Here is a 15,080-nt window from a genome sequence, read left to right on the forward strand (position 1 = left end):
ACTCTTTCTGTATGCCTTGCTCAAAAACTGATACTCTTTGTTTACTTTCATAGACACCCACACAGACTTAGATACTTAGATATCATCTGTATGGGTGGGGGGTATGGACCCTGCCCCCTTTTCTGATTGGTTTTCAGAAGACACCAGAATGGTACTATATCAAGTTGCAATGGTCTAACATTGTAGGAATGAATGGGGCAGTCCCTGCACGTTCATCTTGGTGTGAGTCTCCTGTGCAGCCTCCCGTGAAAGCAAGGGGAACCAGAAAGGAAGGAGGACAGGGATTCTGTAGCTTTAGAAGAGGGAAATTTGGCCCGCACAGATTGCTATGCAAGGCTGAGAAAATCTGTACCTGCTGAAGTTTCCTGACTTGCTGGAGATTGAACCCAGAACCTTCTCTCTCTAAGCAGATGCTCTACCACTGATCTGTGCCCTTCTCTATCCTGGGTTTGTGACACTGCACTGGAACAGCCATTCTCAAAATGGCTCTAAACCCTTGGGCGAATTGTACTCCTAGCTTTCACTTTAATATGTGTCTGTGTTCTGTTGGGTCAATGGCTAGACCTCTCTTGTAGAAATAAACACTTTAGCAATATAATATGGTTCAGCCTTGTGTGCCAACTTCCAGTGAGATTTGTGGTTCTGTAATAAGTTTTATTCCCACCCTGCTAGAAAGGTCGGGGGGGGGGGCAGGGCAAGACATACCCTCCAAACCTATTGACTCTTCTACACTACCCCTAAATGGCAAGCCAAACATTCATGAAAAATGAATGACTCAGGAAATTAGTACCTTCTTATGTTTCAGAGAATGAAACGCCACCGGCACCCTTTCGCCGACAGACATAAGTATGTTGATGTGCTGGATACTTTATCTCAAACTACTTATCCTGGTAATTGCCTCAGCCGGCAGCAGCTCCAAGAGCCCTGTGAAATACAGCCAGGATGCCTAGAAGTGAAAAGCCAACTGCCTCACCAAGGAATGGTAATGGCAATTTTAATTATACATCTTATTCCAGCATCCTTTAGGTGCATAATTCTAGTGTTTATAGCTGAAACTCCCTCCCAACACCAGTCTGGGGTGTGCGTGCGTGTGTGCGTGCGTGTGGGGGGGGGGACTTATGCATTGTCTCTGAAATTTGCTCTTAGCTTCTTCCTTTCATTTCGGCAGCCTGGCTATTAACTTGCTACTAACTCGTAAATCAAAACTCTGTGCTGGCATTCTCTGTTTTTGAAACACAACTAAGAAAGAGAAAGAATAATAGTAAGAAAACAAAATTTTGGCTCAGTTGAGGCAGATGCCTACTTTCCCACTTATAGGACTTGAATACAATATCTACATTTCTGCATGTGACTTGAATTGTCAGTCATGAGGAGAAAACTTAACAGTTTCCCCAAGATATTGCTGCTGGCACCACAAGCCATTGTTTTGAGCCATGTTTTCAAAGATTTTCATCCTGCAATACTGGGAAGGTAGCAGCTGCCTCCTCTGCAGTTTTGTGAACACTCTCTGGGAACACTGACTCCCATTAAAAACAATGACTTTATTATCATTTTTATTTTTATTATCATCCTATAAATCATCATGAAACTATTAGTAATAACAATATCAACAATAAAACCAATAAAACCAATAAAAACAATAACTACCAAATGGATAAAATATTTACTTTAAAATATGGACCTAAATATGTATTTGTATATAGAAGTCATGGAATTCACATCTGAAACAGTCATGAAAACTGTCCAGTTGGTACCAGGAGTTTACCATCTATTTGTTTTCATTTCTTTGTCTTAATCAGTTCATGTGGTTGTTATGAAATCAATTCCAAAAGTACATTTCAGATCTTTTTCTGAATTTACAGTAGTAAGACGTTGACCCCATTCATTTGGAGTTTCAGTTCAGCTGTCATTGTGGTTTTTGTTGTTGTTGTTGTTTAGTCGTTTAGTCGTGTCCGACTCTTCGTGACCCCATGGACCAGAGCACGCCAGGCACTTCTGTCCTCCACTGCCTCCCGCAGTTTGATCAAACTCATGCTGGTAGCTTCAAGAACACCATCCAACCATCTCATTCTCTGTCGTCCCCTTCTCCTTGTGCCCTCCATCTTTCCCAACATCAGGGTCTTTTCCAGGGAGTCTTCTCTTCTCATGAGGTGGCCAAAGTATTGGAGCCTCAGCTTCACGATCTGTCCTTCCAGTGAGCGCTCAGGGCTGATTTCCTTCAGAATGGAGAGGTTTGATCTTCTTGCAGTCCATGGGACTCTCAAGAGTCTCCTCCAGCACCATAATTCAAAAGCATCAATTCTTCGGCGATCAACCTTCTTTATGGTCCAGCTCTCACTTCCATACATCACTACTGGGAAAACCATGGCTTTTACTATACGGACCTTTGTTGGCAAGGTGATGTCTCTGCTTTTTAAGATGTTGTCTAGGTTTGCCATCGCCTTTCTCCCAAGGAGCAGGCGTCTTTTAATTTTGTGACTGCTGTCACCATCTGCACTGATCATGGAGCCCAAGAAGGTAAAATCTCTCACTGCCTCCATTTCTTCCCCTTCTATTTGCCAGGAGGTGATGGGCCCAGTGGCCATGATCTTTGTTTTTTTGATGTTGAGCTTCAGACCATATTTTGCGCTCTCCTCTTTCACCCTCATTAAAAGGTTCTTTAATTCCTCTTCACTTTCTGCCATCAAGGTTGTGTCATCTGCATATCTGAGGTTGTTGATATTTCTTCCGGCAATCTTAATTCCGGCTTGGGATTCATCCAGCCCAGCCTTTCGCATGATGAATTCTGCATATAAGTTAAATAAGCAGGGAGACAATATACAGCCTTGCCGTACTCCTTTTCCAATTTTGAACCAATCAGTTGTTCCATATCCAGTTCTAACTGTAGCTTCTTGTCCCACATAGAGATTTCTCAGGAGACAGATGAGGTGATCAGGCACTCCCATTTCTTTAAGAACTTGCCATAGTTTGCTGTGGTCAACACAGTCAAAGGCTTTTGCATAGTCAATGAAGCAGAAGTAGATATCTTTCTGGAACTCTCTAGCTTTCTCCATAATCCAGCGCATGTTTGCAATTTGGTCTCTGGTTCCTCTGCCTCTTCTAAATCCAGCTTGCACTTCTGGGAGTTCTCGGTCCACATACTGCTTGAGCCTTCCTTGTAGAATTTTAAGCATGACCTTGCTAGCGTGTGAAATGAGTGCAATTGTGCGGTAGTTGGAGCATTCTTTGGCACTGCCTTTCTTTGGGATTGGGATGTAGACTGATCTTCTCCAATCCTCTGGCCACTGCTGAGTTTTCCAAACTTGCTGGCATATTGAGTGTAGCACCTTAACAGCATCATCTTTTAAAATTTTAAACAGTTCAGCTTCCATCACTTCCACTGGCCTTGTTATTTGCAGTGCTTTCTAAGGCCCATTTGACTTCACTCTCCAGGATGTCTGGCTCAAGGTCAGCAACCACACTACCTGGGGTGTACGAGACATCCATATCTTTCTGGTATAATTCCTCTGTGTATTCTTGCCACCTCTTCTTGATGTCTTCTGCTTCAGTTAGGTCTTTACCACTTTTGTCCTTTATTATGGTAATCTTTGTACGAAATGTTCCTTTCATATTTCCGATTTTCTTGAACAGATCTCTGGTTCTTCCCATTCTGTTGCTTTCCTCTATTTCTTTGCATTGCTCGTTTAAGAAGGCCTTCTTGTCTCTCCTTGCTATTCTTTGGAATTCTCATTCAATTTCTTGTATCTTTCATTATCTCCCTCGCATTTTGCTTGCCTTCTCTCCCCCGCTATTTGTAAGGCCTCGTTGGACAGCCACTTTGCTTTCTTGCATTTCTTTTTCATTGGGATGGTTTTAGTTGCTGCCTCCTGTATAATGTTGCGAGCCTCCACCCATAGTTCTTCAGGCACTCTGTCCAGCAAATCTAAATCCTTAAACCTGTTCCTCACTTCCACTGTGTATTCATAAGGGATTTGGTTTAGATTGTATCTTACCTGTCCAGTGGTTTTTCCTACTTTCTTCAGTTTAAGCTTGAATTTTGCTATAAGAAGCTGATGATCTGAGCCACAGTCAGCCCCAGGTCTTGTTTTTGCTGACTGTATAGAGCTTCTCCATCTTTGGCTGCAGAGAATATAATCAATCTGATTTCGATGTTGCCCATCTGGGGATGTCCATGTGTAGAGTCGTCTCTTGTGTTGTTGGAAAAGCGTGTTTGTGATGACCAGCTTGTTCTCTTGGCAGAACTCTATTAGCCTTTGCCCTGCTTCATTTTGAACTCCAAGGCCAAACTTGCCAGTTGTTCCTTTTATCTCTTGATTCCCTACTTTAGCATTCCAATCCCCTATAATGAGCAGAACATCCTTCTTTGGTGTCACTTCTATAAGGTCTTGTAATTCTTCATAGAATTGGTCAATTTCAGTTTCTTCAGCACCAGTAGTTGGTGCATAAACTTGGATTACTGTGATGTTAAAAGGTCTGCCTTGGATTCGTATCGAGATCATTCTATCATTTTTGAGACTGCATCCCAGTACAGCTTTCGCCACTCTTTTGTTGACTATGAGGGCCACTCCATTTCTTTTACGGGTTTCTTGCCCACAGTAGTAGATATGATAGTCATCCGAACTGAATTCGCCCATTCCCGTCCATTTTAGCTCACTGATGCCCAGGATGTCAATATTTATTCTCGCCATCTCATTTTTGACCACATCCAACTTACCCAGGTTCATGGTTCTTACATTCCAGGTTCCTATGGAATATTTTTCTTTACAGCATTGGACTTTCCTTTCGCTTCCATGCATATCCGCAACTGAGCGTCCTTTCGGCTTTGGCCCAGCCGCTTCATCAGCTCTGGATCTACTTGTACTTGTCCTCCGCTCTTCCCCAGTAGCATGTTGGACACCTTCCGACCTGAGGGGCTCATCTTCCAGCGTCATAACTTTTATATGCCTGTTGTCTTTGTCCATGGAGTTTTCTTGGCAGGGATACTGGAGTGGCTTGCCGGTTCCTACTCCAGGTGGATCACGTTTGGTCAAAACTCTCCACTATGACCTGTTCATCTTGGGTGCCCTGCTCGGCATAGTTCATAGCTTCTCTGAGTTCTTCAAGCCCCTTCGCCACGGCAAGGCAGTGATCCATGAAGGGGATTTAGGGGTTTTAGGGGCAGGCTATTCTTATCAAAGATATTCTTTGGTGCTGGGTTTTGATTTCCATTGTTATAGATCAACCTACAGTGTTACTTGAATGGGCCCATTCAGTCCAATAAACAAGTTGTTTGAGATACCATTCTCAGTCCTCAAATGACTTTTTGTTAACGTTTTTCATTTTCAGCATAAAAGGGATGGTTTCAAAGGATCACATGGGGTTGTCTTCAGTAACTTTCAGTGAAGGAGTTGTGACAGTACTTGTTAAATTCAGAATGCCTCTGTTGATTTATGAAATAATAATAATAATAATAATAATAATAATAATAATAATAATAATAATAATAATTTATACCCTGCCCATCTGTCTTGGTTTCCCCAGTCACTCTGTATGTGTATGATACTAACTGACTGCAGCTGCAAGCATATTTTATTCAGAGGCAGGCATCAGTTCTAGGGATCCTTCTAAGAGAGAATTGCACCCAGCCCCACCCAGCCCTATTGTTCCTTTCAAAGCATTGGGAAGACCTGTGGCAAGAGGTTGCTGTGTGGGCAGGCCAAGCACGGAGGGAGCTGCTCTGTGACTCTGCTTGGACCTTCCTGTCATCAAATAAATGCTTCTGAACTACTTTTGATTAAGAGAGGCAGATATATGGGCGTAGCTAGGGGATGGGGGGCAGCTGCCCTCCTAAATCAAATAAATGAATGAATGAAAACACTTAACTAAAAGTAGAAATTATAGAAAGAATTTGACAGATTTTTTTCTGAGCACTTGGCTTCAAAATAAAGTAATTTTAAGCTACTGCTCTTGAGACATTTCATTCCGTATCTGCTAGACAGAGCCAGACAGAGGATGATGACCTGTGGGTGCCCTGTCCCCCCACCCCCAACATAAATCCTGGCTACGTCCAGGAGCAGATATTTTATATGGTCCCACGGTCCCACATATGCTTATTCAGAAATGAGCCCCACTCAGTTCAGAGTGACTTGCTTCCAGATATGTGTATCCCTGCAGCTTAAGAAAGAAGGGAAGTCAGAAAGAAGGAAGGAAGGAAGGAAGGAAGGAAGGAAGGAAGGAAAGAAGGAAGGAGAGGGATAGAGAAAGGCATTGCAGAAACAGAGTAACTGGATGCTGGAATGTTTTATTATATTTCGTTTCCCTTGGTTAAACCTTACTACAGTTAAAGGTAAAGGGACCCCTGACCATTAGGTCCAGTTGTGGCCGACTCTGGGGTTGCAGCGCTCATCTCGCTTTATTGGCCGAGGGAGCCGGCGTACAGCTTCCGGGTCATGTGGCCAGCATGACTAAGCCGCTTCTGGTGGACCAGAGCAGCGCATGGAAACGCCATTTACCTTCCCGCTGGAGTGGTACCTATTTATCTACTTGCGCTTTGATGTGCTTTCGAACTGCTAGGTTGGCAGGAGCAGGGACCGAGCAACGGGAGCTCACCCCGTCGCGGGGATTTGAACCGCCAACCTTCTTATCGGCAAGTCCTAGGCTCTGTGGTTTAACCCACAGTGCCACCCAGTTAAAGTTTCCCATTGATTCACTGTCACTCCCCGAATAGTGCCTAGAGTTCAGGAATAGGACTAAGGAGAATTGGAAGCCAAGTCAGACCATTGGTTCCTTTAGCTCAGTATCCTCCACAGTGACTGGCACCAGGGTCTCTCCCAAGAGATACCAAGTATTGAACCTGGGACCTTCCACATGCAAGGTCTATGCTCTACCAATGCACAGCCCTTCCCCAAGGCATTATTCACCAGGCGAATAAGCAACCTGCTTCTTCACATCAACACATTACTCTGCCCATTGGATTCTCTTTTGCTTGTTAGTTATTCTGTGCCACTGTGCTTAATTAAATTCAATCAATTACATTGACAATGTGTTTAAGCCCCAGTTATGAGCAGTGTCTTTTTATGGTACAGATATCAGCATGTTGATTTCTGCAGAATATATACTCCCTGCTTTAATGGACATTCCAATGCATATCGTAGGCTGCCAGCTGCTCCCTTACTGCCATGGTTTCATCAGGATCCTCTGTCCATGGGAATTTTTTCTTTAGCTGAAAGTAGATCACTGAAGGCACTCCTTACAAATAAAGTAAGGTGCCCTAATATAGCATGCAAAGCATCTTTCCAAAAGTGTTTGTCTTCATCACTGCAAGGACTCCATGGCAATTGTAATGATCTTTGTATAATGTGGATCCATTTACTGCCTCCAGGCGAAAGCATATATTCAGACCAAACAAAAGAACACTCATTTTTGCGTTCCACTCTTGATATTGAATAACATTTTTGCATAATTTGGGAGTAGGGGGAGATTATGCAGATGTTGGTGGAAATTGAAATGACAGAGCATGTACTGGCTTTTTGGAAGGAATTTCTGCTTCTTGCATATATGCCTTTTTAAAAAAATCAGCCTGCCAACTTCTGAATAACTCTTGCACAGTGAGAAAACAATAATAATTCTGTTCTTTTCTCAGCATTACATATTTTGCCATTCTTTAATCTCCCACTTTATCAAAGCAGTACTCATTTTGTTCAATGGAGTTTTCACTCAGTAAATTAACATGTACGCCATTGTTTTGAAAAAAGATTCGGGTAGGTTCCTTCAAATGATAAGTGAAAATAGGAAACAATGTGACTGATGGAATGTGGAAAAGTCACAAAAAGCTCACCAGTGGTGAGTCTGCTGCTATGGAATTAGAACAATCTGAAGGACAAAGTTGATGTGACCTGGGAGATCTGTGATTGGATCTCTTTGCCTTTTTTTAAACAAAAATACTTTAATTTAGCTGTGAGATGGGTTGTGAAACTGGATGAGGGCTACAGCACTGGGGAAAGGGAGAACTGGAGTTAGGATAAGAAGGCCCATGAAAGGGGGGGGGGAACCTAGACATCCATTTTGTGCAACTCACTGGTGCATTCATCTTTCAAAGATGAGTATTTTTTTGTGATGTGTATCCTGACCTGCATTGATCTTAATATAAAATCTAACTTCCTGCTCAGATTAATAGTCTATGAAACAGATCTCTCCCCACAAAAATTCACAACAATGAATAAATACGTTCACTAGCAGCACAATCCTAGACATGCCTATTTAGAAATAAGCACCTCTTCCCTTTCTCATGATTCTCCTTCATTTCTTTCCACTGGGAACTTGTTCCCTTCTTTCTGTCATGCTAAATCTCTTGCCTCTTTTTACGATAAAACTAAATGACCTAAACTGACCATTTTTTCCACATGTAACGCCTTTCATAAGCATACATATAACCAGCACTTTTTCCCCTAAAAAAATGTTTGGGCTACTCTCATTTTGACTCAAGAAAACCACCATTTTATAGTTCAAATCGGGAAAAATAAATACAGTAAATGGACAAAAGTACAAAATTCACAAAATGTTTAGGGGTATGCGTACCCCTGCATCCCACCCCCCAGAAAAAGGCATATAGCCAGCAGCCAGAAGTCATGTTTTGTGATTTTCTAGATGGTTAACAATTTGTTATCGGTTTATTTGGATAAATAAGGCGGTGCTGCATTTGAAAACTGCAGCTACTGTATTAATTTGTTAATGTACAACATTACTTCTTCATGGGAACATAGGAAGCTGCCTTATGCTATTGGTGCATCTTGCACAGTATTGTCTACTCTGACTGGCAGTAGATCTCAAGAATTCCATACAGGTGTGTAACCCATCCTTATCTGGAGATGCCCAGACTGAACCTGTGGTCTTCTGCGTAGGCATCAGATGCTACAGCTCTGCCCCCATTACTTGTACCTCTTCAGCAATTGTAACTGATGTTTGTACGACTTGTATAGGCCAGAACCAACAGGGGCCGGGCTCTCTGTTGTTAAGGCAGAGTGCTCTATGAGCAAACAAGAATTTCCTGCTGTGCCCAGAATGCAGTGTGCCATTTTAGACTCTTTCCAGGAGAAAGATAAATTATCCAGCCATTTATCAGGAGTGGGCCATTAGCAGTAGCACAGCTCAAATTATTTTAAATGGGACAAAGCTGTCTGCAGGTGGATGCAGTTCTGGTCATGCCTAATGTCTTTATGATTTGAATGCTAGAATTGGTCTTTAAATGACTATGCAGAGATGGGAACAATCAGCAGATGCATTAAGGATCTGGGAATTAAAGAGCCGCTAAATGGACTTCAGGACACAGAAAACAAAGAGTTTTTACTTTTCCTCCACAGTGAGAATAGAGGTTGACAATGATGAAGGCAGTGCTGCTGAAAGCGAAGAAGGTAAGAATGCCCGGGATAGAGTGTGAGTGAATGAGAGAGAGGGAGAGAGAGGGAGAGAGAAAGAGAGTGTAAAAAGAGGTTCTATAGATCTCTGCCTTCAACAAGCTGGGCAGGACGCACAGGCCAATTCCTCATACACAATGGTTCACACTGCAAAAGAACCAAGATGTCATCACCTACAAAGGGCGGTAGAAATTCAAGAATAGTGTCCTCTTGTTGATATGGTACTTAACAAACATGACAGCAACCATGTCACGATTATTTCAATTAACAGTATTAAAATGGCAACCATGTGTTAAATGGATGTTTTCCCATTTTTAGGGCATACACTCTGTTCCTTAACATTCTGCTTATATTTGTGGAATATGAGTTTTATTTGTGATCTTACGATCATTCCATATATTTCTTTATTTTTCCTCAGTGCGGAAAATGCAACTAGGAAGGTAGTTTTTAACAGAAAAGCCAACATATATGCATTGATCTTCCACAGCAAATTTTGGCCTGGCTGCTTTATGCTTTTGAAAACCTCCCATAAGGTGGTGGACCTGACTGATACATATAGTTCCACCTATATGGCCAAAAATAAGAGTATACAGCCTAAACAGTGTAGTGTTGGAATGCAATCTGTTGACATCACATTGTGATGATGTCCTCAATCCAGACAATGCCATCTGTGCGTCGTAAAAAGTCCACATCTAATCTCTCCTATAAGAGGCTGATATGGAGAATAGAGCAATAGCATTTAGCACCTTCGAGTTAGTGAGCAGTTTGAAACATGGCTAAGATTTCATCTATGGCCATTTCTGATAGTTCCAATCACCTGGAGCAGGGTGGGAGCAGGGAATGGGAAGGACTGGACTCAACCCAAGGGCTCCCTTTACACCTCATAGGTGATATGCACGCCTAGCTTTTAGTCAAGTGTGCGGTTTGTTTGTTTTTGCTGTGCTTAGCATTCCTTGGAGTGGGGCCAAAATCATCCCAATGCTCTGTCCTGGATTTCAAACACAGCTCCAGTGCATTGGCACAGCAGGGGTTTGCATTCTTTGTCAGAGCTGAACACTGTCCTGGAATTGTGTACACCATCTAGGAAAAACTTTGTTCAGTGTCATTCCAATGCTATTTATAAATGGCTGCAACTGCACTGGTTTCTTAATGTCCCATTAAGGTACTATACTCTGAAATGGGGCAGGCAAGTGAGGCACTGCAGACTTTAACTGACCACCAAGGTTGTCACAAAATTTACTCACTTCTCCATTTTTGTTTTGCTACTTTTGTATCTGATCCTTCTGAAGAGCCCAGAGAGGTGCATTGCCTCATAAGAGTCCCCGGGAAATGCCTGGCCAGGCTGGACGTCTGTCCTTTTCACAATTATGTGGAATTAGTAGCAGTTCAGGCACGTCACACCTGTTGACATTCATCCTTCTGCATCGCTTTTAAAGGTGCAGGAGGAGCCCTGGTCACGTCTGCATCTGTCCACCCTACCTGTGAGGTATGTGAGGCCGCATGGCTAATGCAAGGCTACCGAATATGGTCCATAATGACTGAGAACGGAGGCTGCGGTTTCCCACTGCACCGTGACTGGCCCAGGGATCATTCACTGCTTTTACTTGGCTTGAAACAGTGACATCAGAAAACAATGTTTTGTGTGTGTGTGTAGGTTTGTGTGGGGGGGGGGGGGAGAAGGTGGCTGATATCCAGAGGGAATGTATTTTTATTCTCTGTTCTTGACAATAAAGAGCAAGAATCTGTTCAGAGAAAGGGAGCGTCAAGTAAAAAAACCAGAGAGAAATATGAAGAGGACGAAGAGGGCGAGGATGAGGATGAAGAGACTGCCGCAGATCGTAGGCGAAAATACAAAAGGCGGAGGATGAAAGATGGTGGATTAGACATCAGCGAATCGGATGGAGAAGGCTGTAAAAGCAGGAAGAACAGAGCCAACCAGATGACCAAGGATGGTGATGAAGAAGATGGGGATAAAAAACGAAAGGACAAGAAAAAAGGGAAAAAGAAAAAAAAGAAAGACAAAAAGAAAAAAGGATCAGGGTAAGGCCTTATTATGATGATCTCTTGAATGTAAAGTCAATGATGGTTGTGTTAGGCATACTGCAGCAATCTGCAGTACTCCTAGAACGGTAGAGAGGGGAGGGCTATCAAGGGTCATCTGGTCCCACCCTCTGCAAGGCAGGAATCACAAGGAAAGAATCCCTGACAGACAGTCACCCAACCTGTATGTTTAAAAGCCTCCATTGAAGGAGAGGCCATCACCTTCTCCCTAAGCTCATGGAGCCAGATCTATACATACTCAGTTCTCATAAAAATGGAGTATTTCCAAAAAAGCTCTGCAGTTTAATTTTGGCCAGAGGACGTGACACTTTTGAGTGACTGTGTGTTCTGCTCAACAGAGTGCAGTCCACTACACTGAAGGACTGTCAGGGGGCGGCCTTCTCTGTTTGAAAGCATCTTCTATTTGGGCACACACATGTCACCTGGGTGCCTTCCACACTGTGCTGAGATACAGTACAGCTTAAATTTGCATCTATGCATATAAATCACCACATGCACATTTTCTGAAAATGGATGTCCTATTTGGCAACGCATAACTGGCCACTCCTGTTCAAAGCTGTGTTCGCAATGTATGTAAGATTCTGAGACCTCAATACGCAAAGGAGAAAGAGCCAAATTAGGCATGTTGTTTGTCATGTAGTTTGTTGCTATGTGCCTATAATTAGTTTTCTAACTAAATAGCCATTGCGAGGGACTGGAGCCAGAAAAGGAATGCAGCATAGTGTGTGTATTCTCCAGGATTTCATATGGTCTCTCGCAGTCCCACCTGGAGATGCTGGGGAGCGAACCTGGGACCTTCTGCATGCAAAGCTCCACCGCTGTGCTGCAGCCCCCCCCCCCTACTCAGAGCTGCTCTGGAAAGCTTTGAGCTTCGCAACTCTTCCTAGTTCCCTGCGCCCTCCACAGTCCTTCCCCAAACCCATGTATTAGTATTAAAATTAATCAAGGCATGAAGACAGCGCAGAAGCAAATGGGTCTATTTACTTCAAATATCTGGCAGAAACTACATATTTTCAGTTTTTGATTACTGCTGTTGGTGCTCCCACCAAAAATATCCCACATACATTCAGGAATCAATGAAGCAATCTTGATAATTAGGAAGTCATCATCACATTTAGTTTGTTCCTGACAGTAGAAATAATGAGACAAAAAAACTCATATGTAGTGGGAATGTGCCAGCTATGAGATATTATTATTATTATTATTATTATTATTATTATTATTATTATTATTATTATTATTAAATTTTATTTATATCCCGCCCTCCCCAGCCGAAGCCGGGCTCAGGGTGGCTAACAACAATAAAACAGTACAAACGTACAGCACAAACAACACTCTAAAATCATTCATTATAAAATTAATTCAAATCAAGCCACTGGCAACAATTGGGCCAGAGCTCCGCGAAGATTGCCAAGGGAGGGAGTCAGGCTGTGCCCTGGCCAAAGGCCTGGTGGAACAGCTCTGTCTTGCAGGCCCTGCGGAAAGATGTCAGGTCCCGCAGGGCCCTAGTCTCTTGTGACAGAGCGTTCCACCAGTTCGGAGCCACAGCCAAAAAAGCCCTGGCTCTGGTTGAGGCCAGCCTAACCTCTCTGTGGCCTGGGACCTCCAAGATGTTATTATTTGCAGACTGTAAGGTCCTCCGTGGGGCATACCAGGAGAGGCGGTCCCGTAGGTAGAAGGGTCCTAGGCCGTATAGGGCTTTAAAGGTTAAAACCAGCACCTTAAACCTGATCCTGTACTCCACCGGGAGCCAATGCAGCTGGTATAGCACCGGGTGAATGTGATCTCGCAGCGAAGACCTCGTAAGGAGTCTCGCTGCAGCATTCTGCACCCGCTGGAGTTTCTGGGTCAGTCTCAAGGGCAGCCCCACGTAAAGCGAGTTACAATAATCCAGTCTGGAGGTGACCGTCGTGTGGATCACAGTGGCTAGGTCAGGGCGAGAGAGATAAGGAGCCAACTGCTTAGCTTGGCGGAGATGAAAAAATGCCGCCTTTGTTATAGCTGCAATCTGCGCCTCCATGGAAAGGGAGGTGTCGAAGATTACACCCAAACTCTTAACGGACGGTGCTGGCACTAGTTGCGCCCCCGCAAGAGATGGGAGTAGCCCCCCCCATCCCATATCGTCCCGTCCCAGGCACAGGACCTCTGTCTTCGAAGGATTTAGCTTCAACCGGCTCCCACGTAACCATCCAGCCACAGCTTCTAAACATCTTATTATTAAACTTCCAAACATCTTATTAAACATTATTATTATTATTATTATTATTATTATTATTATTATTATTATTATTACACCCATCTGACTGGGTTTCCCCAACTACTCTGGGCGTCTCCCAACAGAATATTAAAAACACGATGAAACATCATCATATCAGGGCTGGAATGGAAGGGGTGTTAACCTTTTATTCCACTATGGAAAATATTTTACACCACTCATTCTTTTTTAAGCTTTATAGGATGATTGCTCATAGGAACCTGCTGCAGTAGGGTATGTTGAATTTTTCAACTTTCAACTTTCAAAATACGAGGCATGCTAAAAAGTTGTGTCATGATTTGGGAATTCAAAATATATTTTGGTTAAATAAATATAATTTAGTTTTGCTTTGTAAGTAAAATATGTGTAAAATCGCATAGAAATAATGAAAAATGACTGTCAAGTACTTGCAGTTATATAATATATTAATATTATTAATATTTATTCTTATATTGCATTACCTGATCTTTTCAGAAGGTAACATTAAAATTCTGAAAGCATGTTATGTGTTTCTTCATCAAACGTTGACCTTACCAAGCTAATGTTGTCCAATCAAAAAAATAATAGCAGATTTGAGTTCCTCACACCCAGAAACATATTTTAAAGATCCCTCACTGTCAAAAATTAAGTTTCACCCCCCTAAAATGACATGCCTTACTGCTGAAGGTCTAAGCACCTTAAAGTTATTATCCCTATTTATGGCCAGAGGAATTGATAGGACAATTTATGCTGAGCTTGTCCAGTCGGAAGATACCGTATTTTTCGCCCCTATAGGACACACGTTTTCCCCTCCAAAAATGAAGGGGAAATATGTGTGCGTCCTATGGGGCGAATGCAGGCTTTCGCTGACCCCTCTCGCTCTCCAGGCTTCAGGAAGCTCTCCGCAAGCCGTGGGAGCCCAGATAGCAGCCTGCATCTTGAAGCCTGGGGCGCACTGCACAGCACGCCCCGGGCTTCGGTTCCCCAACCTGGTTTGGAGGCTGGCGGTGGGGAGAAGCACGCTTCTCCCCACCGCCAGCCCCACAAGCTCGGGGGACAGCGGGGAGGCGGAACGCCATCCTGCTGTTCCCCAACCTGGTTTGGGCTTCAGGCAGATATCCGCAAGGCGTGGGAGCCCGGCGGGAGCCCCCTGTTCTGGGGGCTGGGGTAAGCTCGGGCTTCCCCCGCCCCAGCCCCGCGCCTGGGGGGGGGGAATAATTTTTTTTCTTTATTCCCCCCCCCCAAACTAGGTGCGCCTATGGGCCGGTGCGCCCTATGGGGCGAAAAATACGGTACATTCCCCAACACTTTCTCAGAGAGGAACCTCACCTCTGGCAGTGTCTTCCTTTCCCCTTTCCTAAGGCCTTTGTCCACGTGTCGGGAGGAAGAGGAGG

At 43.6% G+C, this 15,080-nt stretch overlaps 1 protein-coding gene across 1 annotated transcript in view; it reads left to right on the forward strand.

The window, feature by feature from the left end:
- Window positions 1-270: 270 nt before the first annotated feature.
- TMC1 (transmembrane channel like 1) overlaps window positions 271-15,080 on the forward strand; it is a 69,061-nt gene continuing 54,251 nt past the window's right edge. The window contains exons 1-3 of the mRNA XM_081213619.1: window positions 271-982; window positions 9,339-9,389; window positions 11,126-11,432. Coding sequence (XP_081069745.1) covers window positions 943-982; window positions 9,339-9,389; window positions 11,126-11,432 — 398 coding nt within the window. The 5' untranslated portion in view covers window positions 271-942. The remainder of the gene's footprint in view (window positions 983-9,338; window positions 9,390-11,125; window positions 11,433-15,080) is intronic.

The sequence above is a fragment of the Podarcis bocagei genome (assembly GCF_964188305.1).
Source record: "Podarcis bocagei genome assembly, chromosome: 11".
Taxonomy (NCBI): domain Eukaryota; kingdom Metazoa; phylum Chordata; class Lepidosauria; order Squamata; family Lacertidae; genus Podarcis; species Podarcis bocagei.